Source organism: Girardinichthys multiradiatus, chromosome 18, assembly GCF_021462225.1.
Source record: "Girardinichthys multiradiatus isolate DD_20200921_A chromosome 18, DD_fGirMul_XY1, whole genome shotgun sequence".
NCBI classification, from domain to species: domain Eukaryota; kingdom Metazoa; phylum Chordata; class Actinopteri; order Cyprinodontiformes; family Goodeidae; genus Girardinichthys; species Girardinichthys multiradiatus.
Window position 1 is genome coordinate 6,724,877 of NC_061810.1, and position 26,745 is coordinate 6,751,621.

Genomic DNA, 26,745 nt, shown 5'->3' on the forward strand with positions numbered 1-26,745 from the left:
TAATTTCATACATTTTTAATATATACTTACATATATTCCACAGAATATAAAGTTCTGTGTATTAAAGTCAAAGTATATTCAAAGAGATGATCATAACTATACAGAATTGGCCACAGTTATTGGCATCCTTGGTAAAAACAGCAGCATAATCTCTCATTAGAAATGTGGATTTGATTTGATTCTTAATGTGTGAAAAAATGTCATTAAGGAATAAGTGCTGACAAAATCACAGGTGGCACAACGGTTGGTACGCATTCCTTTAAAATAAATATAATTCATATTTTACTTTTTCACGGAACATGCTATTTGTAAAGTATGATTTTTGTATCCCTTGTTTAAAAGTATGACTTGACACACAAGCCCATTTCCTTTATCTGCTGGATACCAGGCTGGATGATGACCCCTATTTATCTTGCCACAAACACAGTGATCAGCACGGTAAAGTCAGTAAATTAATCTCCAAAGCTCACTGTTAGAGAACTACAGCGAACAGTGGCGTCTTGGGGACACCAAATCGCCACAACAACTGTTAGACGCTATGTACATGACAACAGGTTGTTCAAGAGGGAGGCCAGAAAGAGACTTTTTTTTTTGTTCTATCATCTTAGATGTAAACAAGCTGTGTTTGACCAACTATTTCAGGACTTAAACCAGAACAGTGGTCTTTGCTCAGATGAGACTAAGATTGTTTTTTTTTTAGCAACAAACACTCAGTCTGGCTTCAATTTGAAATAAAGGATAAATATGTAAACAAATACCCCTTCCCCAGTTTTAGGTATGGTGGAGGATGTGTGATACTTTGGGCCTGTTCTCTTCCAAAGGCCCTGGGAAACTCGGAAAATTACATGGTATCATAAACCTTTCGAAATACCAGGAAAGATTAAATAAATAACTATCAGACTCTATGTCTCTCGGCTGGCCTGGGAACGCCTTGGGCTCCCCCTGGAGGAGCTGGAGGAGGTGTCTGGAGAGAGGGACGTCTGGGCGTCTCTGCTGAGTCTGCTGCCCCCGCGACCCGGTCCTGGATAAGCGGAAGACGACGAACGAACGAACTATCAGACTGGCAAAAAAAATTTAAATGGGTCGCCATTGGGTCTTCCAGCTGTATAATGTGGGGTGAGCTATAAAGAAGAGATGGCCCAGGACTCAATCTAGAGAGGTTCTGTAATAGAGGATCTGTTTAAGATCTATCTGTATCCTCCAAGTCTGTTAATTGTTATAGAAGACATGTTGCTGCTCTAGGTCCAGCAGGGGTAGCAATAGTTGTCTAAAAAAATTGGAGGATTTTTTTTTTCAAAGCTGTGTTTTTCCAACACATTCAGCATGAGGTTTTTCTACTTCAATAAAAGATAATTCATTTGAAGCCTTTTTACAGCCTTTACCAAGGGTGGCCCCACATTTGTCCATGTTTGTATGTGTTTTCTTTTTGTTAAACGTATATCCCCTTAAACCTCGGGGGCCAGTAGACGGGACGCCAGATAACCAAAAAATGATGAAGTCTTTATTTTTGACAGAATGTCAGAATTTAATTCCAGAAAATTGAGTGTTACCTTTACAGAGAAACCAGGCTTTTTCAGGTGCTCCAATGGTAACCATTTGGAGCAAATGTTAGGAGATATTTATGGGGGTTAGGGCATATTTATAAAAGCATCTGACTGCTACTTTTGACCTTTAATGGACCTACAAATTTGATTCAAATCCAACTGATACAGTATTCTATGTTAGAAACAATTTTGTGTTTTGTATGTGCTTTTCAACTTAACAGGAGATCAACGTAAAAAAAGAGGCATTATTAATGTCGAGAATACCAGTGTTGATTGAAAATGTAAACATCAGGTGCGTCCTACAAGAATTGTAATGCACTTTGGACATACACCTCTGCATTCATTGAAACATTTCACATTACCACAGACACAGAGGAGTGGAGGGGCTGGGCTCAGAGGGCATGGCATGTTACTCTTTTGCTCCCATCCCGGCGCCTGTGCTTGTTTGGTGGGGACAGGTGGTGTGGGGATGGCCAGGGGTTCTCTGACAGCGCCATGGGGGTATCAGCGGGGGACTGGCCTCCTTTGGTGGGGTTTTGTTTGTGTAGGTGCCTGGGCCACGTTCCGGAGTGGTGGGCTCCTGTTGGGTGATCTATGGATCACAAGGTATGTGTTGCACCAGCCATGGGCCACAGGGGCTACGCAGAGATCTGGTGGGCATCCCTTCCTCTTGAGCTTCCAGGGTCTAACTCACCAAGTGGGGTTGGTAATGTGCTCTCCCTACCTTGGTCCTTCCGAAGTGCTGGTGCCGCTGTGGGCTAACGTTTGCCTGGGTGTGTTTGGAGATCTGGGGGGATCTTCCCTGCTTGGGGCTTGGCAGTCTTTCTGCTGGACATTGGTGGGGGCCCTGGGTCGCTGGGGCGACTGGGTCCCAGGCTTGGCCTGCACAGCGGGGGGTGGCAATGTGGCTGGGTCGGGGAGGCTTGGTGCCCCACATCTCACCATGTGTCTTTTTGGTCTGGGGGCTGCTACTCCTGTGCCTCACTGATGACCTACCTCTGTGCAGGGGCTTCAGAGTGGCTTCCCTGGGTGTGATGTCATGTGTTTGTCTGCCTGAGGATGCTGTGGCCTTCCAGAGCTGAGTCCACCTGTCCTTTGCTGCTTTTGAGTTTTGTGTGATGCAGGCCTTTTACAGTTCTCATCACTCTAACTGTGCAACTCTTGGTAACATACCACTGCTCAACAAAGAACATTTATTTCTACATATACGCTCACCCACACAAACACACACACACACACACACACACACACACACACACACATAAACACACCCAGGCAACAACAAAGATAATCCAAATAGTTGAAGGTCATACAAACATAGGTTCATATTACAGTGTAACCTGCCCATTTTGATGCTGGATCCAATCTTGATTTAATAAGTTATTCACACAATTACAATTTCTTCTTGAGATATCCATTATGTAGAGCAAAACTGCCTTGGCACATGTAGGCAACAAGGTTCTTAATATGGTATGCCTGAAATGCCAAGACAGGACATGTGAAAAAAAAATCTTAATGCTGTATGAGTTTCTATTTGCTCATTTAGTGTATTTAGCTAAAGCATGCTAAGAGACCCACAAAAACAATTATAATGCTGTAGTAAAAATAATGTTCAGCAGATTCAATAGAATTCAACTCATGCCCAAACACAAAGGGTTTATATCCTGTTGTCAGTGCTGGTACAAAATCTTCATAACAGCGGCCTAAAACTGGCTTGAGGGGCTGATAGCATTAGTAAACAGTATGGTGGATATTTGTTACAACCCCATGATATTATGCACCAGTGAACTAATGGACACTTTGTAAGCCACTGAACCATACTGGGTGCTGTAAATGAAAACATTCACACACTCAGAATTTAACTATAAAGAGCGTTGGGGATTAATAGGTCTGTGACTGTATTACTGGTGTTTGTTCTTTAGAGCTGCGGAATGTTGCGTGAAGAGTTGTTTGTTCTCTCATTAAGCTGATATGTAACCTTGCAGCACATTCAACAAGGTTAAAGCATGTTGCATTGACTAAGGTCTTTTTAAAATTACTTTAGACAGAACAACTGCACTCCACCTCAAACACATCTCCAATTTTGTTTCTTTACTGATGCAGAAGTTGGTATGCTGTAACACACCACATGATCAGCTATGGAACTTTAAGTAGTAAAAATGTGTCCTTGTTCAAATATCTTGGCACTTGGCTTTATGATAATTTGACTTTAAATCCCATATTATTTACTTTTGAAAAAGCGTAGATCAAAGTTATAATGTTATTTCTGTCTACAAAAATCTTTCTGTTTTCTTGCTAGGAAAAGATACATCCAGGGCACATTTTTTAGACATCAGTTTTAGAATATGGTGATATCATTTCCAGTAATGTTCATAATACTTATTTTTTAAAAACTGATACTGGTATATCATGAAAATTTTATGAACTGGTCAATTGGACCAGAAGAAATCAGATGAAAAATGTATAGGTCACATTTATTTAGCATTATTTCTGAACAGTCTTTGAAGCATGTAACTAGTTTTAATGCATAGAGACTCTATGGTGTCTGACAGTAACATTTTTTCAGAGATTCTGTTGCCCAGACAGTGAAAAGTTGCCTCTACTTGACAACTAACCAGTTCTGGATACACTATGATTGCTTAACAGGAGAGAATAAGTTAAAATATTGCACTATATGTGTTGAAATTACCTTGAATTATCCAATATGAGTATATATATATATATATATATATATATACAGTACAGCCCAAACGTTTGGACACACCTTCTCATTCAAAGTGTTGTCTTTATTTTCATGACTATAAATATTGTAGCTTCACACTGAAGGCATCAAAACTATGAATTAACACATGTGGAATTATATACTGAACAAAAAAGTGTGAAACAACTGAAAATGTGTCTTATATTCTTTCAAGCCTTATAAATGGGGTTGGGACCATCAGTTGTGTTGTGCAGAAGGTGGATACAGTACACAGCGGATAGTCCTACTGAATAAACTGTTAGAATTTGTATTATGGCAAGAAAAAAGCAGCTAAGTAAAGAAAAACGAGTGGCCATCATTACTTAAAAATATGAAGGTCAGTCAGTCTGAACAATTGGGAAAACTTTGAAAGTGTCCCCAAGTGCAGTCACAAAAACCATCAAGCGCTACAAAGAAACTGGCTCACATGTGGACCGTCCCAGCAAAGGATACCAAGAGTCACCTCTGCTGCGGACGATAAGTTCATCCGAGTCACCAGCCTCAGAAATCGCAGGTTAACAGCAGCTCAGATTAGAGAACAGGTCAATGCCACACAGAGTTCTAGCAGCAGACACATCTCTAGAACAACTGTTAACAGGAGACTGTGTGAATCAGGCCTTCATGGTAAAATAGCTGCTAGGAAACCACTGCTGAGGACAGGCAAAAAGCAGAAGAGACTTGTTTGGGCTAAAGAACACAAGGAATGGACATTAGACCAGTGGAAATCTGTGCTTTGGTCTGATGAGTCCAAGTTTGAGATCTTTGGTTCCAACCACCTTGTCTTTGTGCGACGCAGAAGAGGTGAATGGATGGACTCTACATGCCTGGTTCCCACCGTGAAGCATGGAGGAGGATGTGTGATGGTGTGGGGGTGCTTTGCTGGTGACACTGTTGTGGATTTATTCTAAATTGAAGGTATACTGAACCAGCATGGCTACCACAGCATCTTGCAGCGGCATGCTATTCCATCCGGTTTGCGTTTAGTTGGACCATCATTTATTTTTCAACAAGACAATGACCCCAAACACACCTCCAGGCTGTGTAAGGGCTATTTGACCAAGAAGGAGAGTGATGGGGTGCTGCGCCAGATGACCTGGCCTCCACAGTCATCGGACCTGAACCCAATTGAGATGGTTTTGGGTGAGCTGGACCGCAGAGTGAAGGCAAAAGGGCCAACAAGTGCTAAGCATCTCTGGGAACTCCTTCAAGACTGTTGGAAAACCATTTCAGGTCACTACCTCTTGAAGCTCATCCACAGAATGCCAAGAGTGTGCAAAGCAGTAATCAAAGCAAAAGGTGGCTACTTTGAAGAACCTAGAATATAAGACATATTTTCAGTTGTTTCACACTTTTTTGTTCAGTATATAATTCCACATGTGTTAATTCATAGTTTTGATGCCTTCAGTGTGAAGCTACAATATTCATAGTCATGAAAATACAGAAAACTTTTTGAATGAGAAGGTGTGTCCTTCGGCCGCATGTTTTGGACACTCAGGTGAAGAGAGGGGCTGAGCTGTCCACTGATCACCACCTCATGGTGAGTTGGATCCGCTGGAGGAGGAGAAAGCCGGACAGACTTGGCAGGCTCAAGCGCATTGTGAGGGTCTGCTGGGAACATCTGGCGGAGCCCTCGGCCAGGGATGTATTCAACTCCCACCTCCGGGAGAGCTTTGACCAGATTCCGGGGGATGTTGGAGACAGAGTCCGAGTGGACCATGTTCTCCACATCTATTGTTGATGCTGCTGCCCAAAGCTGTGTCCGTAAGGTCTGCGGTGCCTGTCGCAGTGGAAATCCCAGAACCTGGTGGTGGACACCAGCATTAAGGGATGCAGTCAAGTTGAAGGAGTCCTATCGGCTGTGGTTGGCTTGTGGGACTCCTGAGGCGGCTGACGGGCACTGTGAGGCCAAGCGTGCCGTGGCCCGGACTGTGGCAGAGGCAAAAACTCGGGCCTGGGAGGAGTTCAGTGAGGCCATGGAGAAGGACAACCAGTTGGCCTCGAAGCGATTCTGGCGACCCGTCCGGCGCCTCAGGAGGGGGAAGCAGTGCTTCGCCAACACTGTTTACAGTGGGGGTGGGAGGCTGCTGACCTCGACTGAGGACATTATTGGGCGGTTGAAGGAGTACTTGGAGGATCTCCTCAATCCTGCCATCATGCATTCCGTGGTGGAAAAAGAGGCTGGGGACTCAGGTTTGGACTCTTTCATTACCCAGGCTGAAGTCACCGAGGTGGTTAAAAAGCTCCACGGTGGCAGGGCTTCGGGGGTGGATGAGATCCACCTTGAGTACTTCAAATCTCTGGATGTTGTAGGGCTGTCATGGTTGACACGCCTCTTCAACATTGCGTGGCGGTCGAGGACAGTGCCTCTGGACTGGCAGACTGGGGTGGTGGTCCCCCTTTATAATAAGGGTGACCAGAGGGTGTGTTCCAACTACAGGGGGATCACACTCCTCAGCCTCCCTGGTAAGGCCTACGCCAGGGTATTGGAGAGGAGAGTCCGGCCGATAGTCGAACCTCGGCTTCAGGAGGAGCAATGTGGTTTTCGTCCGTGGAACACTGGACCAGCTCTATACCCTCTACAGGGTATTCAAGGGTTCATGGGAGTTTGCCCAACCGGTCCTCAAGTGTTTTGTGGACCTGGAGAAAGCGTTCGACTGTGTCCCTCATGATGCCCTGTGGGGGGTGCTCCAGGAGTATGGAATCGGGGGCCCTTTATTAAAGGCCATCCGGTCTCTGTACAAGCGGAGCAGGAGTTTGGTCCGCATTGCACTAAGTCGGACCTGTTCCCGGTGCATGTTGGACTCTGGCAGGGCTGCCCTTTGTCACCGGTCCTGTTCATAACTTTTATGGACAGGATTTCTAGGCACAGCCACGGGTCGGAGGGGGTCTGGTCTGGGGACCAGAGGATTTTGTCTCTTCTTTTTGCGGATGATGTAGTCCTGCTGGCCCCCTCTAGCCAAGACCTCCAGCATGCGCTGGGGCGGTTCGCAGCCGAGTGTGAAGCGGCTGGGATGAAGATCAGCTCTTCCAAGTCCGGGGCCATGGTTCTCGACCGGAAAAGGGTGGCTTGTCCTCTTCAGGTTGGAGGGGAGTTCCTGCCTTAAGTGGAGGAGTTTAAGTATCACGGGGTCTTGTTCACGAGTGAGGGACGAATGGAGCGGGAGATCGACAAACGGATCGGTGCGGCTGCCGCAGTAATGGGGGCACTGTGCCGGTCCGTTGTGGTGAAGAGAGGGCTGAGCTGAAAAGCGAAGCTCTCGATTTACTGGTCGGTCTACGTTCCTACCCTCACCTATGGCCATGAACTCTGGGTCATGAGCGAAAGAACGAGATCCCGGATACAAGCGGCTGAAATGAGCTTCCTCCGTAGGGTGGCCGGGCCCTCTCTTAGAGATAGGGTGAGGAGCTCGGCCATCCTGGAGGGGCTCAGAGTAGAGCCGCTGGTCCTCCACATCCAGAGGAGCCAGTTAAGGTGGCTCGGGCATCTATGCCGGATGCCTCCTGGCCGCCTTTCTCGGGAGGTGTTCCAGGCACATCCCAACGGGATGAGGCCCAGTGGATGGCCCAGGACATGCTGGAGGGACTATGTCTCTCGGCTGGCCTGGGAACGCCTTGGGCTTCCCCCGGAGGAGCTGGAGGAGGTGTCTAGGGAGAGGGACGTCTGGGCGTCTCTGCTGAGTCTGCTGCCCCTGCGACCCGCTCCCGGATAAACCGAAAGACGACGAGTACATATATATATATATACAGGTCCTTCTCAAAAAATTTGCATATTGTGATAAAGTTCATTATTTTCTATAATGTAATGATGAAGATTTAATATTCATATATTTTAGATTCATTGCACATTAACTGAAATATTTCAGGTCTTTTATTGTCTTAATACGGATGATTTTGGCATACAGCTCATGAAAACCCAAAATTCCTATCTCACAAAATTAGCATATTTCATCCGACCAATAAAAGAAAAGTGTTTTTAATACAAAAAACGTTAACCTTCAAATAATCATGTACAGTTATGCACTCAATACTTGGTCGGGAATCCTTTTGCAGAAATGACTGCTTCAATGCAGCGTGGCATGGAGGCAATCAGCCTGTGGCACTGCTGAGATCTTATGGAGGCCCAGGATGCTTCGATAGCGGCCTTTAGCTCATCCAGAGTGTTGGGTCTTGAGTCTCTCAACGTTCTCTTCACAATATCCCACAGATTCTCTATGGGGTTCAGGTCAGGAGAGTTGGCAGGCCAATTGAGCACAGTGATACCATGGTCAGTAAACCATTTACCAGTGGTTTTGGCACTGTGAGCAGGTGCCAGGTCGTGCTGAAAAATGAAATCTTCATCTCCATAAAGCTTTTCAGCAGATGGAAGCATGAAGTGCTCCAAAATCTCCTGATAGCTAGCTGCATTGACCCTGCCCTTGATAAAACACAGTGGACCAACACCAGCAGCTGACACGGCACCCCAGACCATCACTGACTGTGGGTACTTGACACTGGACTTCTGGCATTTTGGCATTTCCTTCTCCCCAGTCTTCCTCCAGACTCTGGCACCTTGATTTCCAAATGACATGCAGTATTTGCTTTCATCCGAAAAAAGTACTTTGGACCACTGAGCAACAGTCCAGTGCTGCTTCTCTGTAGCCCAGGTCTGGGGAATGCAGCACCTGTAGCCCATTTCCTGCACACGCCTGTGCACGGTGGCTCTGGATGTTTCTACTCCAGACTCAGTCCAATGCTTCCGCAGGTCCCCCAAGGTCTGGAATCGGCCCTTCTCCACAATCTTCCTCAGGGTCCGGTCACCTCTTCTCGTTGTGCAGCGTTTTCTGCCACACTTTTTCCTTCCCACAGACTTCCCACTGAGGTGCCTTGATACAGCACTCTGGGAACAGCCTATTGGTTCAGAAATTTCTTTCTGTGTCTTACCCTCTTGCTTGAGGGTGTCAATAGTGGCCTTCTGGATAGCAGTCAGGTCGGCAGTCTTACCCATGATTGGGGTTTTGAGTGATGAACCAGGCTGGGAGTTTTAAAGGCCTCAGGAATCTTTTGCAGGTATTTAGAGTTAACTCGTTGATTCAGATGATTAGGTTCATAGCTCATTTAGAGACCCTTTTAATGATATGCTAATTTTGTGAGATAGGAATTTTGGGTTTTCGTGAGCTGTATGCCAAAATCATCCGTATTAAGACAATAAAAGACCTGAAATATTTCAGTTAGTGTGCAATGAATCTAAAATATATGAATGTTAAATTTTCATCATGACATTATGGAAAATAATGAACTTTATCACAATATGCTAATTTTTTGAGAAGGACCTGTATATGTGTGTGTGTGTTTATGAGTCATAGTTTGACATAGTGTAAATGTTTAAACGTCAGTTATATTGAGAACATCTGCTTCACTGCTTTGCAAAAGTTTCGTATGAAGTATTCCTATACCTTAAATATTTTCATTTTCATCTTTATGATTGAAATTACTACAGGTAATCCCTAAAGGCAGTTGGGTACTGGATTTTATTTAAGGTTTACAATTGTCTAAATATTAGGGAAGGCTGCTATTAGTGGGCTAGTAGGGCTAAGCCCTCCCTGGTGTTTACAATAGAAATGTTAAAATACCTAATAAACACAAATTAAGATTTTGTGAAATTTACAACACAACTGGTGCCAAATAGGTTTTCCACAGGGCTAACTTGTTACAGCCATGATCATTTAATGTCTTTCGTGATTCAAAATGATTGACAGATGTCTTGTCACAAGCCCTCAGTTTGCGACTCACTGGGGCTAATTTTTTTCAGCCCAGGGTGAGCCTAAGGCCACAGGCTTTAGCCAATGAGGGTGGACATTCAATAACGTGCTTCGAGCACGAGTGTATATGGTTTGGTGTAGACTGAGTTGGTATGATGGTGAGCAAGATTAATGCAAACGAGGTGGATTATGTAATTTTTCATCCATTTTCCTTAACGTCTTTTGAGGAAAAAATGAAGGTGAAGAGGTCGGAGGTGGATAGACCAAAGGATATTCAAATCCAGCAAAAGGAAAATCGGCAAAACCAGAGTTTTTCTGTGACCTGGTTTCAAGCATGTGTAGCTAAAAAAATCTATTTTCTGCTTCCATGTTTGCTGTTTGGAGCAGAGACAGCTAGGACCCAATAAGGAATTGTTGATCTAAAACATTTATCGAACAAAATAAAAAAAACACGAATCCAGCACAAGTTACACTGGGAACAATGTAAAATTGTCCATGTTGGGCAGGGTTAACATTGCCTGTCATGTCAGCTGGATGAGGGCCACTGCATCACTGAACAGAGGCATAACGAGCTGGTGAAAAAAAAGCAGAAATGCGTAGTCACGGATTTTGGAGTGTATCAAATTTGGCGGGTCACACAAGCTACCATTACGTGGGTCTGATGAATCTTCTTCATCACTGAATCGGGGTGTTTTTCAGGATCTGGTTTTAGACAATCAGTTGGGAGATCACCTGTCAAATACATATGTGGCCAAAAATTACCTGCTTGGTTGCATTTTAGAGGTTTATCAACAGAAAAAATTGGGAAGAAATATTAGAAGAGCCATTTGTTGTGTGTGCAAACAGACAAAACCACAGATGTGGCTTGTGTGAGTCAATGTGTGATTGTGCTCAGGTACATCACTGAATGCACTGAATGGAGAGATTCCTGGGCTTTTTCCTGCTAGAACACAGGTCTGCAGAGGGATTTGAAAAGCTTCTGAAAGAAAAGCTCCAGTTGTTTAAACTATAAAATGAACTAATTGCCCAGACTTATGATGGAGCTGCCATGATGAGTGGCGCATCCTCATTCTTTATGCCATCCTCCAAAAACGTGCCCCAAATCCTACAAAAACAAACCCGGCCTTGGAGAATTTCACTCGGTCCATAAATGATCTAAATGAGTTGCTGACCATGGAGCAACCAAACTCAGATGCAGGTGCTTTGACACCGTGCCACATACAGAGTTCAGATTGTGCCTCCATGGCAGCTCTGTGGTGCAAAATAATGACTGAGCTATCAAAGGCTTGCTTTGAGAAGGCCCGACATTTAAATTCATTTGAACTTATTAACACAGATCTGTTCTCGGATTTTAACCTGTTTTCCACAGAAGCAATCGGACATCGCATGTGGACATTTCCCAATGATCTGTAAGGAAAAACTGAAAGGTGAACTAATGGTGATGTACACCAGTGTGGAGTTTAAGGGTTAACTTCTGCCTTCTCACTATTGAGAATGCTGACAGAGAACGATCTTCAGAGCACTTTTTCTGAGACTCTTAACGCAAATAGCCATCACAACCTGGATGACATCTGCAGAGTCAGAAAGGTGTTTCAGTACACTGAAGAGTATCAATTGTTTCTCCGCAGTAACATGGGACAGGAATGTTGTCGGAGTGAGCTTCTCTTTAAATAAGGTAGGCCTCATTTAAAAAATATTGTATGTCTTGTTTGATTTGATTTTATCAGTGTGATTGTGTAAAGGAGTGTGGTGCAGTGTTATGCAAAGCGGTTTGAATGGGACGAAATCGTCTGAAATAATTACAGTTGAAACCCTTAATGCTGAGGAATTAAGTTGGACAATTAACAGAGTCTGCTTTTTGGTATGTTTTGGTGGTTGTTTATTTTAGGGTTTTCTTTAAGCTGAAAAAGGGCATGTCAATTTATAGCAGGTTTTCTGTATTTCAAATTGGATGCTTCTGCTGTTGGAATCCAATCCCACTGCTAAATATACATGCCACACTTTCCAGATTCTTATTTATTTAACATTTAACATGTTTCAAAGTCATCTATCATTTTCATTTCCTTTCACATTAGGTTATGGAGATGAAGCCTTAAATCCTAATTTTAAATATATTTACTGATAATCAATAGCACAACACAAAAAGAATCTTTGAACCTAAAATGATACTAATGACATCAACAGTGACAATCGATGGTTTGAATAAAACTGCCCGTCAACTCACTTGGAGAAATGACTGGAGCAATTGCATCAAGGACATCTGTCTGACCCTAACTTGTTGTTAGGTACCAGTATGTCCACTGGTTTCTTGTAATACCCAGAGGTTAGAGACAGTGCATCTACTAGCAAATACACAGCTACAGGAGTGACTACAATCAGGCAACAAACAGTTCCGTGATTTTGAGCAGAGCTGCTGAAATTGAAGAATCCTTTTTCATCTTGTTTTCACCAGATGAAATACATGATTTTTTTATGATTATAATTTATTCATAAATGGTGGTTGCTGTAGTCATTGTTGTTTGGCTGAGCGCTGTTTCAGAAGATTAGTATGGCTGTCTCTCAGGGACAACGCAGCTTGTATGGCTTTTCTCCAGGAATTTTGAATTCCTCTTACTGTCCAAAAACATCCCTGCAAGGTCAAAATTTGACTGAACGATCAGAATGTATAAGTGTGCATGGTGTTCTGTATGTGAGTTGCCCTGTAATGAGCTGGTGAGACACTTAAGAGCCCTGTCTTTTGCCTGTTGACCCCATCAACTCAGGTAAGACAAGCATCAGCGGACTGAAATCATAGTCATTTCAAAATAAACTCTTGAACCTACATATTTACATTGAAAGAAATCTAACTTGCATACACATATTTAAACAGAAGACATCAGTAAGCACTGTGTTTAGACAAAATGATTCTCCAGAAACATCAGTGGGTCATACAATCGTCTAATTTGCAAACATTGTTACCAGAACCTCTAATTTGATGTTCATACACATCACATAATGTGGATAATGGACAAAGATATACAGTTTCAGGTAAATATTTAGACTGCAGACTCACGCTTGTGGTTGCTCTTGCGTTGAAAGGGAAGTGTGTGTCGCTCTGAGTCCTCTTCGCCCTCCTCATCTGCCAGGTGTGTGTGAGTGTAATGGTAACTCAGCCCTGGACGGTTCTTATATCGCTTGCCACAGACTGCAAAACACACATATGCTTTATATAAGCTTTATTTTGATTACTGTTGCCTTCAGAAAAAACCTTGTATCTCCAAAAATGTGACCTTTTAAGGAACAGAAAAAACATCTTGCTTCATAATGTGAATTTATACTGTTTTGTTAAAGTCACTTTCTTCACAGATGTGAGGGATGATCAAAAGAGTTGATTTCACAAGAAAATAAATGATTGAAAATTAAGATACAAGTTTTTTTTTACCAACCGCAACAATATATATGATGGCATTCTTACAATACAATGTACAGTAACGAGTGGTTTAAGGACATTGGAAACACCATAATAATTTAAATAATTCTCACCAAAGACTCTTTTTTAAAAACCACTAATTACCAGCTGTATCAGCACTTCACTTTTTCTGATAAAAGAAGCTGAAGCTATTATTATGGATTCTATGCAAAGTGCTTTGACAACCTGTTTCTGTGTTTGACACTGATGCTGAAGTGAGAAAGTTCTTGAGTTGCCCTATTGTGTTGATGGAGTTATCTAATAAAGATTGCTAAAATCATCCGGTTACAACATCATTAAAGAAGCCTTTTGGGTGGCAACATTTTGGGCATTTGGTAGAAGATAGAAATGCTGACAGACAAGATATAAATGATTTGTAAAGGCTGTGAGAATACTGTGTTTGGCGAACCGTTTGCTAACAATCATGGGCGGTAATTGTGTGTTCAAAACAATCGGCATGTGGCTTTGCTAATGTGTTTCAGCTTAGTCATTATGGGCATTGGATATAGAGTTCAGTACTTTAACCTTGACACCCTGTATCTGTATTTGAGGCTCTTATTTTAAAATAAGGAAGGAAGCATTTCTTCAGTAGCTCTCTTGTGCCGAGAGAGTGGACTAATTGACAGCACTCAATTACAAAAGCATTTAAGAAGCCTTCACAACATTTACACTTTCTGTGTGGCTGCATTTTAATTCCTGGGCTAACTAAAGCCGCTAACAATGCTAAGTCATCCTTGTCTTCACAGCTTCCTATCAGCGCTAAACTTAAGGTCTTTTTCACAGTTTTTGAATGAGTGAACTGTATTTCATCACCAGTCGTTGAAAATCTAAAATATATAAACAGATCAAATCTGAACTGGCCAATTCTCAAGTCTCTAATAGAACTTCAAATGTATTAACCATTAATCTTTTTTGTGAAAATACCAAAAGTAGCCTTTTGAAAGGCTTTTTTTGGCATTAGAACCACCTTAGAATTAGGTAATCATAAGATCCGTGCTATATGGACTACTTGGACCCGGACTGGATTGTTATTATAGATTTGTTAAAATACATTGTGTGAGTTGTTTAGAGGGTAATTATTAGGTTTCCCAAAAAATGCTGCTAAAATCTTGTCTTGAGAGGTAAATATTGCTACGTGTGGTGCATATTTATGAAGTCCTGTTCGTATCAGTTACGGTTGCCAATTTTTGAATGCCAAGAAGTTTGCGAATAGGGTCTGTTTTCTCACCAAAGTCCATGAAAAATACCGTGTAACGGAATAACATGATAAATTCAGAGTAAAACACTTTTAGAGAAGAAGACATAACATCATAAAAAACGCAATGCTCACTGTCACAGACGTAAGGCTTATCTCTGTCTTCAATGGCAGGAAGCTCTTGTCTTTTCCTCATTCCTCCGACACCATAGGCCTGTAAATAAACACCCACACAAACACACATGTAGGGACTCCCATGCAGATACATGCAAAGGTAGACACAAAAGTTTGAACTTCCATACTCCTCACATCTGGCTTGTATGAGAATGCATATCCAATAGAAAAAACATAACAGCACAGCCTTCACATGTGTGTTGAAGTGTGTCTATCCACAGACACACACTCATGCACGTTTGGATTCTAATCATCTGCTCTCAGTGCAAAGCTACACTTCCAGCAGGAGGGGGCTGATGACACCTAGCAGGGGAGCAACAGTTCCAATTAGCAACCCTGGTGTCTGTGTGTGTAAGAAAGAGAAAGAGAGTCTGTGTGTATGTACTACATGTGTGTGGGATGATTTTCAGAATACATTGTTAACACTTGATTATCCTCCCTAAGAATGCACAAAAAGAGTGGGAAAATAAGACCGGTGTGCTCTAATCAAAGTTGTAAAAAAGGAAAAAAAGAGGTCAACCCAGCATGATTTAATCTCTTGATCTGTTTGCTTTTAATCGGGCCAAGTCCTGCATTGTCAGAGGAAATCTCATTACATTAGTGTAGTATGCAGAGAACTGACAAATGATTACATGTCACACTGTGAGAAGGAAGAATCCAATGTATTCTAGTTTAGTCCCTGGAAACACAGAGGTCACAGTTTGTTTCATCACTGTTTGACTCTGAGCTCTGGTTGGCCTATTTCTCTTATGCTGACTTCACTTTCTCACACAGACAGTTAAACAGACTCTCTGTGATTACATGAAAACTGACCAAGAGGGGGAAACAAAAAAAGGCTGAAGTGTCATTGCTGCCCTACCCGTGCTTTGGTACGGTTCTTGCGCTTCGGTACGTCTTCCTCCATGTCCTCCACCTCCAGCTCATGAGGAAAATCCCCAACAAGCAGCTTCTTTAAAAAGAGAGACAGGTGGACTATCAGAAGGGTTAGTTAGAAACTCTCGTCCTAACAGAGCTGTAGCACAGGTCAGATCAACCTACACAGGACAAAGAAATGACAACGTGTAATTTACTGCACTGCTGTAACTAGACTGCTGCCTCCTTTCCCCAGCAGACCTGCAGCACCAACCACATTTAAGGACATCCTTAGTAAAAATGTGTAACAAGCCTTGAAATAAATGTGTCTCTTATAACAGATGGTATAATCTCACACTGGAAAAAATTGAAAAAAACATTACTTACATTTAATCTTAAATCCAGATGTACAATTACTAGTACTTTAAACAATGCCTTTGAAATAAATGTCAGTTGCATTTTTAAATGTATATAACTTTTAATTAGGTCTTAAATTTGATCACAGCTTTTCCAATTAGTAACCATGACGTCCTGTTTCCCTGGAGTATAAATATGACATGAAACTTAGGCCCATTTCTTTTAGCCAATAGCAACTTTGCTGGCAGAACTCCGAGATTTATCACGTACAAGACAGGGAGGAACATAAAAACTACAATCTCAAAAGCTCACTGCTAACTGCTGCAAAGAGAGGAATCTTGAGGTCACTAAGTCTCACAAATGTTGGGTTTACCCTATGCCACTGGAACGTTTTACTGGAAGCATGTGCTATGATCAGATGAGACCAAAAGTGAGCTTTTTGGCAAAACAAATTCTACTCCACTTAGTTTGGGAAACAAATAATGTATAAATTGAAAGCACCTCATGCATATCATTAGGTGTGGTGTAGGATCTGTGATGCTGTGGTACTGTTTCTGTTCCAAAAGCCATGGGAACACCATTGGGTCTCTCAACAGGAGGGCAACTATTGCTGCAACTATTGCTGCTGCAATCCATTCAATAAATTAGAGATGACTGGTGCTAGGAGTCCAACTGGACCCTGATTTTGTGGGCCTGTTTTAGAACCTTTATTCCGGTTCAGTCTCTCAAGTCAACTGAAAAGACTGAACCGGAATAAGACTGCAGGTCCATATCGTGTCAGCCCTAGAGTCCTGAAGGCCTCTTCAACATTAGCGACGTCTGCAACAGAGAGACAGTCAAACATGCGCCATGATGCTTATTCTCCTTAATTTCTTAACATTTGGTGGCTACTAGGCTCCTTTGCCTGGACAGCGAGGGTCGGCCAAATTCGTTTCTCCCACTTTGACAGCGAGACCGACTCTGAGGAGGAAATCTCGGATGCTTTTATCTAACTTTCATGGTTATTGCTTGATATCTATCATTATGGTATTATTACAAATTTGAATGTGTTCATTTCCACCGTTGTTTAGTTGGACTATGGAAGCCTAACTTCCAACAGGTTAGAGTTCCTGTTTCTAAATATATTTCTAGCTCTGTGGGATTCTGCAGCACCTCTTCAATCTTAGCCTGGTTCAGAAGAAGGTTCCAGTGTTGTGGCAGACCTCCTGTCTTGCTCCGGTACCAAAGAAAACTCACTCATCAGTCCTCAGTAACTATAAAGCTGTTGCCCTGACATCCCACACCACGTAGGTCCTGGAGAGACTACTTTTGACCCATCTAAGTAAACAAACAATAAACTATCAGGACACCCTTCAGTTTGCTTATCGCTGTGGAGTTGGAGATGAAGATGCCATCATACACCTGCTTCAACAAACCCACTGTCATCTGGACAAAGCCAGCATCACTGTGAGGATCATGTTCTTTGATTTCTCCAGTGCATTCAATACAATCCAACCTGATTTGCTTTGTCAGAAACTCCAGAAGACTCAGGTGGAGGCCTCAACAATCTCCTGGATTAAAGACTACCTGACAAACAGACCACAGTTTGTGAGACTGAAGGGTTGGGAGTCTAACCAGGTAGTCAGCAGCACAGGAGCACCACAGGGCACTGTACTCTCACCATTCCTTTTCACTCTGTACACCTCAGACCTTCAGTACAAGACAGACTCTAGTCACCTGCAGAAATACTCAGATGACTCTGCAGTCAATGGGTGGACCAGAGATGGACAAGAAGCTGAGTACAGGGAGCTGGGGGACTGCTTTATTTATTTATTTAACCTTTATTTAACCAGGTAAATTTTTAAGAACTAATTCTTATTTACAATAATGACCTGCATGTGGCATGGTGTACAAATAATAATCTTGAACATGAATAAAAACAAACAAGATGATTATAGATTTTAAGAGAAACAGAAATAGGTCAAACACTATTTCCATCAAGGGAGAAGAAGTGGAGGTGGTGGAGGAATATAAATACATCGGTGTTCACAACAGACTGGAGTGGAGATGCAACTGAAGCTGTCTACAAGAAGGGACAGAGCCAGGGACTTAAAAAAGCTCAACAAGCTAATAAAGAAGGCTGGCTCTGTTCTAGGGACTCCTCTGGAACCTCTGAAGATGATTGTGCAAAGAAGAATCCTTCATAAAATGAAGAACATTATGGATAATCCTAAGCATCATCTAGATGAGATTGTTGTACAACAACATTGTTTTCAGTCAGAGGCTTCTTCAGATCTGCTGTAAGGCAATCGTACAGGAGATCCTTCCTGCCCACAGCCATCAGCATCTACAGCAGCTCCTTGAAGAAACCTGTATAGTATGAGCTACAAAAACATTTAATTTCCCTTTGGTATTAATCCAGTATTTTTGAATTGATTGAATTGAATTTCTCAGAAAGCTTCCAGCAGTTAAACTGGAGAAGTTATAAACAAGTTTAACAATGGAAACATCAACTATGCAACCAAACATTTTAAATGTTACAGCACTAAAATCTAAATGATACCACCCTCTGTCTGTATTTGAGATTTTTGTGGTGTGGACCCTCAATTAAGTAGACACAGAATTAGGTTGCAGATTATCTAATGTAAAACGAGGGTACTTGCTCCATAAAAAGATTGATAAAACCAAGTTCCAGCTGCATACAGATCCTGTTTTAGGTCAAGCTCCAAGCTCTCACACCTCCTGTAAAATAAATTGATGGCCTCTTTTATTAGACTCCTGTGCGTCCTAAATATCCACCATCTACGTAGTGCTTTCCATGTATAATCCCAGCATTGTGTGTAAAAGTAGTTGAGTGGTCCTCATCCAATGTTTCATTTTAGTCACCACTTTGGAACAATACTGGCTTTATCTCATTATCAGTAAAGTTGATGTGATAAGTGAGCCTGTTAATGTCTGACTCCTTATAAATCGAGAACAATTATTGGGGGGGGTTTAAGAGTGGACATGGAGCTTTAAGAGGGCAGAGTGTAGTAGAGACAAGGGAAACCCTGGATTAAAGGCCTTAAACACAGCTCTAACTCTCAAAGGGGCCAATGTAAGCTTTATTTTCTCAAGTACTAATCCATTATCTGTCTATCTGAGTTCCTCTGGATGGCTACAGGAAATACTCTAGTAGTGTAAATAGGTTTCTTTCAGGTGTAAACAAATCCAATTTTTCTAAAAAAGATTTTCAGTCTTCTGAGTGGAGGTCTGAAGCACATGCCTGCATGTAGAGAGCCAAAAGGGAGCTGTCAGAGCCCCAGGAGGCTTTGCCAGCACCAAAACACATTCTCCAAGAGACAAAGCCAATGACAAACAATGATTACACAAACAGACAGATAAAAAAAGATAGATGCTCTACTATCAGAAAAACACACAAAGGGCAAAACAGAAAAGGAGGGAAAACTAGAAAAGGAAGGAAACAGACGCACAGCCCCACCTGACATTCACTCATTGGCTCCTCTTCCTTAGTTTCCACCTTCTTGTCCAGCGTTTCCCCAGCAAGCAGTGACTCCAGCACAGGGCCGTCTGGGATGCCCCCCTCCTTCTTTAGGGAAGTCTCATAGTCTGTATATTTTTAAGACAATGTTAGTGAGCAGATCTCAAATACAGGTACATGTGTATTGGTGAGCTGATGGAAACTAAAGTTGGCTGTGTTAAAAAACAAAGGAAGTTACTTCTGTACTGTACAGGCATTAAAGATCAGCTGCATGTTGAAATCACAAAAAGGCAATTAGTGGATTCTACATTAAAGAAAATTTAGGTCCTTGTCAACAACAGGCAGGGTTTCAATACATAAGTAACAATGCAAAACTCATCATAAGTAAAGATGAATTTTTTTTGCAATAGGGTTAAAAGCACACAGGATGTTGACATCCCATAGTCATTCAAAATAAAGATTGATTAAATCTACTCTTTCTACACTTTCAGGTCAAACATTGTGAATAAAAATAGCTGAACCAAAATGTTCTGCAGCCACCTATTGGCAAATTTAAAAACCTATAGATCAATGTTAATCATGCCTGCCTTCATGTTACCTTTAAATTAAAGTTAACATGTGTTCAACTTCATAAATTATAAACCTACGTTTCTTACACCTAAATGTTGCATTTCAATTTTCTGGAAAATAGATTTTTTTTTCATTGGTCAACCCTTTTCTCAAATTTTAATTGCCGTCTTGATTGGTTCACCATTAATCAGACCACTTTGGGCGTTAGGTAAACCAACGTTTTAAAAGATTATAGTTTTAAATCCGATAAAATTTTCCATCAAGCCATTGCTGTGGTTTATATCCCTTTGAATGAGATACCAGAGAAAATGTATGAAGCATAGAGAAATGCAGCACTCCCCCTTCCCAATATGTTGCTGCACACTGCTGGTCAGCTGGCCGTAAGAAAGCTACCACACTTTTTTCCTCTCTGAAAAGAAACAATAAATCCACTGTCTGGATATTTTTCCACTTGTGAAAGCCCCTGACAGACTTGGTGTGAAAGCCAACGTTTTCACAACATAGTGCCCATCCATCACTATGATTAAGGCAACACTGTTTTGAGTCTGCAGTGGTCAAACTGCTATTGGACTGTCTGCAGGCTAGTTACCCAAACCACCTAAGCTGACTATATAACCAACTGCTTTAGAAAGAGCAGAACGACAAAAGGCAGAATATTCCATTGGATCTGATCCTTGGGTCCTCAGTGACCTTTTGGTTCCTCTTAGAGCTACTGGTTCAATGACTCGTGGAGCTCCCAGTGGGAATCGAAGCTGGTTTTAAGTGAAACATCTCTGATACTTCTCTGTCTGAGGGGTCAACATGAGGAACTCCTCACCTGCAGAATTAAAACTAAACTCTGATTGGCCTCATTTTAGATTGAAATGAAAGAACCAGATATGTTGTCATAAATGATTGCCCCCATTTTTTACTTTTTTGATGGTGTTATATTATTATTATTATTATTATTATTATTTTGTTTCATATTGTTTTGGTCTAATTGTGTTCTGTCTTTTTACTCTGTTTTGTACTTTGCATTTCTGTTATAAGCCCAGTTAGGTACATGTATTAGCCTAGATTAGGAATATTAGGGTGCACAGTATTTGTAAATGCTAAATAATTGTTCCCTAGAATGAAACAAATAAATGAAATAAAATAAATAAAATAGGGTTCAGCCCTCTTGCCTATTAGTAAACAGAAATAAAAGGTAAACGTTGTGGTGTTCAAAGTAAATTCCCAACTTCTAATATGCACATTATGAACTGTTCTCACACATGCAATGTGGTTTGTAATTATATTCCTACCCCCAAGTCAACACTGCGGAACCACCCTTTGCTGCAATTAGAGCACCACGTCTTTTAGGGCATATCTCTATCATCTTTGGCCATCTAGAGACTCAGTTATCTCCCCATTTGTCTTTGCAAAATATCTCCAGCTCAGCCAAGTGGATGGCGAGCATTTGTGAACAGCAATTTCTAAGGCTTGCCACAAATTTTCAATTTAATTCTCAATTTATTTTAGTTCTGGACTTTGATCTAAACGTTTTCATTGTGGATCTGGCTGTATGATTAGAGGCATTGTTCTGCTAGAAGTTATACCCCTGCTCCAGTCTTAGGTATTTGCAGCCTCATAACAGGCTTTCTGCCAGCAGTGTCCTGTTTTGGATTAATTTTTGAACATTCCCACAGTATGAAGCTGCCACCACTTTGTTTCACCATGGGGAGCGTAGCTTTAGTAGGATAAGCAATGTAATTTTTCCTTCATTGATAATGTTTTGCATTTAGCCTAAAAAGTTAGACTTTTGGTCTTATCTGACTAAAGCACCATCTTCCACATACTTGCTGTGTTTCCTACATGGCTTGTGGAAAACTGTAAATGAGACTTCTAATTTTTGTGCCACTCTTCCATAAAGACATTTGTGGAGTACACAGCTGATAGTTGTGCTGTCAAACGATTATCCCACTTTAGCTGCAGTTCCCTACAACTCCCCCATAGTTACCATGAGTTTCTTTGCTTCTTTTCGTTTTAATGCTTCGCTTGCCTGTCAGTTTAGATGGACGGATATGTAATGGCAGGTTTTCAGCTGTGCCAAACTCTTTCCATTTTCAGATGATGGATTGAACAGTGCTCCATGAGATCTCGTTTTCTAAGAAATCTTTGAGGCCTTTACGGAACAGCTCGATTTATACTGAGATGAGATTACATTCTGAAGGCAGTTTGGTGAACTGGATTTATCTATAGGTGTCAAAGTAAATGGGGCTGAACACCAATTTTACTTTTTATTTGCAAAAAAGTTTGAAAAACATGTAACATTTTCCTTCCACTTCACACTTTAGCACCAATTTGTCTTGGTACATCATGCAAAATCCCAAAAAAGCACAATGACTTTTGTTGTTGTAATGTGCCAAAGAGTCTAAAAAAAAGACAAGCCACGGTATGTGTGTAAAGAGTAATACAGACCTATTCAGTAAATTCAAATTTTATTGAAAAGTTTATTTATTTCAATAACTTAATTCAGTTAGTGAAACTAATTACACACAGAATGATGATTTCAAGCCTTTATTTCTATTAATTATGTTTATTTTTTACTTATAGCTAATTCAAAATTCAAAATTTAGGAAATTAATATTACATCAGTCCAGTAACAAAAAAAAAACATTTTAATACAGAAATGTGGGCTTAATGAGAAGCATGTTTGATGCCTGCTTAAAGGTTATTTTCAAAAGGTAATTTTAGTCTATTAAAAAACCTCATACGGGTGATTTATATCTTTCTGTTAGTGTAAAGCCCAATGAAAATGCAGTCTTTTCTCATACTCACCAATTTTGAACTCGATAGGTAGAAGCCTTGGGTCCTCCAAGATGTTTAGCCGTCTCTTCTTGCGCCAGCACCGAGCAGGGTACGTGTACAACTGGCCAGGAGCATGACCTGAAACACAACGTGATTTAGGGCATGTTAGAAAAAATACAATGAAACTGATTGAACTTTTAAGAACTGTGAAATTTCAAGTTTATCTGTAAGGACTAAACTCTTAAAACTTTCTAGTGGCAGCTCCCAGCCAGCCTACAAACACAAGCACACAAGGGCATTCCTCCTAAGAGTAGTTGGTGCCAGCGGCGCATCGTTGCCTACAGGGGTGTCTGAATCCCTGCCAAAATACATTGACGTTACAGAAAAAGAAGAAGCGCTTAGGAAATACCCTTTGGGGAAAGCTGTAAACATGTGTGAGGGGGAAAACGCCTTGAAAAAAAAAGACACCAGAAATGAAAAGAGTGAAGGTAGGAAGGAGAAATGATTGCAGAATAGCTAGCAAACACAAAACCAGTGGTCTGCAAACTGTGGCTCCAGAGTCACTTGTGGCTCTTTTGCCACCCAAATGTGGCTAAAGAGCCACCTTAACACTGAGCAACAATTATACATAAAGCAATGGTTTTAAATTTAAAGACTAGCATTAGCAGTTCATCCTTTTTATAGAATATCAGCATGGAATATATGCAGCAGAATGATCGTATTTTTGTTTCTTTTTATTTCTTAATGTAGGCTCCTCTCTTCATCCATCCATCCATCCATCTATGCATGGACCCTTTGCTCCTTCCCTCCATCCCCTTCTTTACAGTTTTTTTTGCGAATAACACTGGCCCACAAAAGTCTACACACCCCTGCTAAAAATTGCAGTTTTTTGAGACCATTGAGACCATGAAGAATTTCTCTCCTTTTACAACTCAACTGAAGAACAAACAAATCTGTTAGGAGAAAGATATAAAACAATAAAGGCTGCAATAACCTACCTGCATTAGTGTGCACAGACTATTCCAAAACCGTCTCTCTGTATATTAAAATATATACCTTTCTTCAATCTATAATTATTTCTTCAATAATTAAACTCTTTAATGCTTGTATTTATACAAGTTTAAAAATGTGGACCTTTTGCTAATGCTCTAGTAACTTATGAGGTTTAAGGCTATTTTTATTTGGTTGAAATGATTGTAAAAATGTCTGGACTGCAAAGGTTGCTAATGTCTGCACACAAACACACAATACCTATGAAGAACATTCTGGAGGAGGTTCTTAACCAGCCACATACACACACCTGGTCCACGATGGTTCTTCTCCATCCAGATATAGCAGTTGCTCTGGGCCACGCCGGTCTGGGAGTCCAGGAAGGGGAGCCGCATGGAGCGCTCCGCACACAGACGGGCATTGTAGCTGCGACAGTGTTCAATGGCCTCCTTATAAAACTCCTCTCCAAGACTGAGAGCCAACACAGAGAGAGGAAGAGTGATGGAGGGAGCCCAAAGGTGAGTGATGAGAAGGAAACACACACTGGCATCATCAGAGGAAAAACCAACCGGAGAGTTTCACATTGACTATCAGGAATGTGTAGAGGGCAGGTATTTAAGTGAGTGTGTGTGCTCAGGCTTCATGTTGCACTTACAGCAAGCATATGTGTGCAAGTCAGAAGGGGCAGTGGGTGCACACAGTGTTTGTGTGTATGGTATGTGCATATGTGTTGCCATGGAGATGCCCAGTCCTATCAGCAGACAAGCTGGCATCTACACCCACCACTCAAATGCTCAAGCTGTACAGTAAAACTCTACAGCACAATAGATCACCACCAGAGTGTTTTCTGCTCTGTATTTTCAGACCCGTAGAAGTGAGAGTTTGATTAACATTCAGTGGAATATTAATCTCGACCCCACCCCCACCTCCCCTCCCTCCCACTTACCTGTTCTTGATGACTGCACCTCCAGATTGCCTGCAGGGGGAAGCAGTAGAAGAAGAAGAAAAAAAAACAACAGATGTGTGGTGAGTCATTCGTTCACCCCACCCCAATTTTCTCCACATTTTGTTTAGCTTTCCAACACTTCGCCTTCACTTTTTTTCTTCACTCGTTTTTTTTTCACCTTGCAACATCTCTTTCCATGTTTAACTTTCACACTCGAACTCTCTATGCTTCTTTCCTTTTTTGTATTTTATTTCATCATTCTTCGCACTTCTGTCTCTTTTTTTCCTTTTTCCTGTTAATCACTCGTCTCCAGTGTCTTCCCGCTGAGTGCAGACATCAAGGTCACTCAGCTACACAGACTGTAGATACAGGACACACAATACCACACACACACTGAGTTACAGTGCAGAGCCAAAAGCGGCCTCGCAAAAATATTGCAGAGTAGCTGCTGGTAGCGATTTGTTCAATTTTTTTCACTTGTTTTTTTTTTTTTTCTGGTGCCGTCGCCAAAGAGCAAGACTGACTGATTGATTTTTTACACAAAGGAAGCTCGCTGCAGATTTAGATGTGTGAAAAATCTGTTATTGGCTGCACATGGTGTGGTAAAAGTCATACAAGTAAAGAAAACGTGAAACAAATGAGGATGAGGCATCTTTATATGTTTAGACATACAGTAATAAAGTTGTGTGAGAACAAGGTATTCAGGTAGACTGATGTAAAAATTGTCCCTCCTTACAGATTTCTTCTGTTTTTTGTCACACTGAAATGTTTAAGATCCTCAAACAAATTTTAATATCAAACGATAGAAAGAAAAAAAGAGCAGTTTCCAAATTAAGACTTAATGTATTAGGGAGAAAAAAGCTATCCAATCCAATCTGCCCATATATAACAAATAATTGCCCCCTAACCTAATAATTGGCTGTGCCACCCTTAGCAGCAACAACTGATATCAAGTAAAAGCATAATGGGGAATATTTTACATCGCTGTGGATGAGTTGGGATGGTTTGGAAAGCTTTTTCCTCTTAAAAAAAATATGAAAAATTAAAAATATTTTGAGGTTATCAGGTTATCTGTGTCTGATATTGAAATTTCATTGATAATCTGAAACATTTAAGTATAACAGAAAAGACAAGACAGAAGAAATGTGTAAAAAGGAAAACACCTTTTCATCTGTGATAACGGTTCTGCAGAAACTGAATCATGAGGAAGAAACAAACACAACTGTTCACCCATCCATCCCCCCACATGACCCCGCAAGGACAGGGTCACATGGCTGCTGCCTGTCTCCAGCAGTCATTGGGCAAGAGGCGGGGCACACCCTGGACCGATCGCCAGTCCATCATAGGGCAACACAGAGACACACAGGACTAACAATCTTGCACACACGCATACCTAAGAACAGTTTAGAGTACTAAGTTGACCTAACCATCAGACTCTTGGACTGTGGGAGGAAGACGGAGTACCCAAGAAGAACACCCAGACTCCATGGAAAAAAGATCCAAGGCCAGGATTCTTTGGATCAAGGCAAGATCATCTTGCTGCAAGGCAACAAAGCTACCAACTGCATCACCCTCCAGCCCACAAACACAACCAGTCTTCAATTCTAAGGGAGCAAACTAAAGGAAGCGCTGTAAATACCGACTGCCATGTTTAACATTAATGTATAGGGAAACATGATTAGTGTTGTTGAGAGACCTTGCCAAAGAATTCATGACATTTCATGTACAGTGATAAAAGAGGTAGAAAAAGATCCCAAGTATCAGCTCTGGACTCCAATCAGGTATTTTCAAAGGACCTGTGTCAGAGTAGCTGTGTGCACTCCATCCCTATTTTGAACGGAAAATTAAAGCAGCTCAGCCTCTATTTAAAAACATAGCAGTTCAGGTGTTTCTTAAGGTTGCTGAGAAAGAGCTGCATGGTCACATATGAGTTCACCCAACTAACTGTCACAGCAACATGAA

General features: G+C 41.5%; 1 protein-coding gene across 4 annotated transcripts in view; it reads right to left on the bottom strand.

The window, feature by feature from the left end:
• Positions 1-26,745, bottom strand: part of dpf1 (double PHD fingers 1) — an 88,248-nt gene that overhangs the window by 39,495 nt on the left and 22,008 nt on the right. For 2 of the 4 annotated variants that reach the window (XM_047392280.1, XM_047392282.1), the window contains exons 2-8: positions 24,784-24,813; positions 24,148-24,308; positions 22,878-22,985; positions 19,509-19,636; positions 15,699-15,788; positions 14,801-14,879; positions 13,075-13,206 (exon numbers count right to left, since the gene is read on the bottom strand). In XM_047392280.1, coding sequence (XP_047248236.1) covers positions 13,075-13,206; positions 14,801-14,879; positions 15,699-15,788; positions 19,509-19,636; positions 22,878-22,985; positions 24,148-24,308; positions 24,784-24,813 — 728 coding nt within the window. Of the gene's footprint in view, positions 1-13,074; positions 13,207-14,800; positions 14,880-15,698; positions 15,789-19,508; positions 19,637-22,877; positions 22,986-24,147; positions 24,309-24,783; positions 25,365-26,745 lie in introns of those variants that run through there. The other 2 variants (XR_007042423.1, XM_047392281.1) reach the window with 2 other exon arrangements.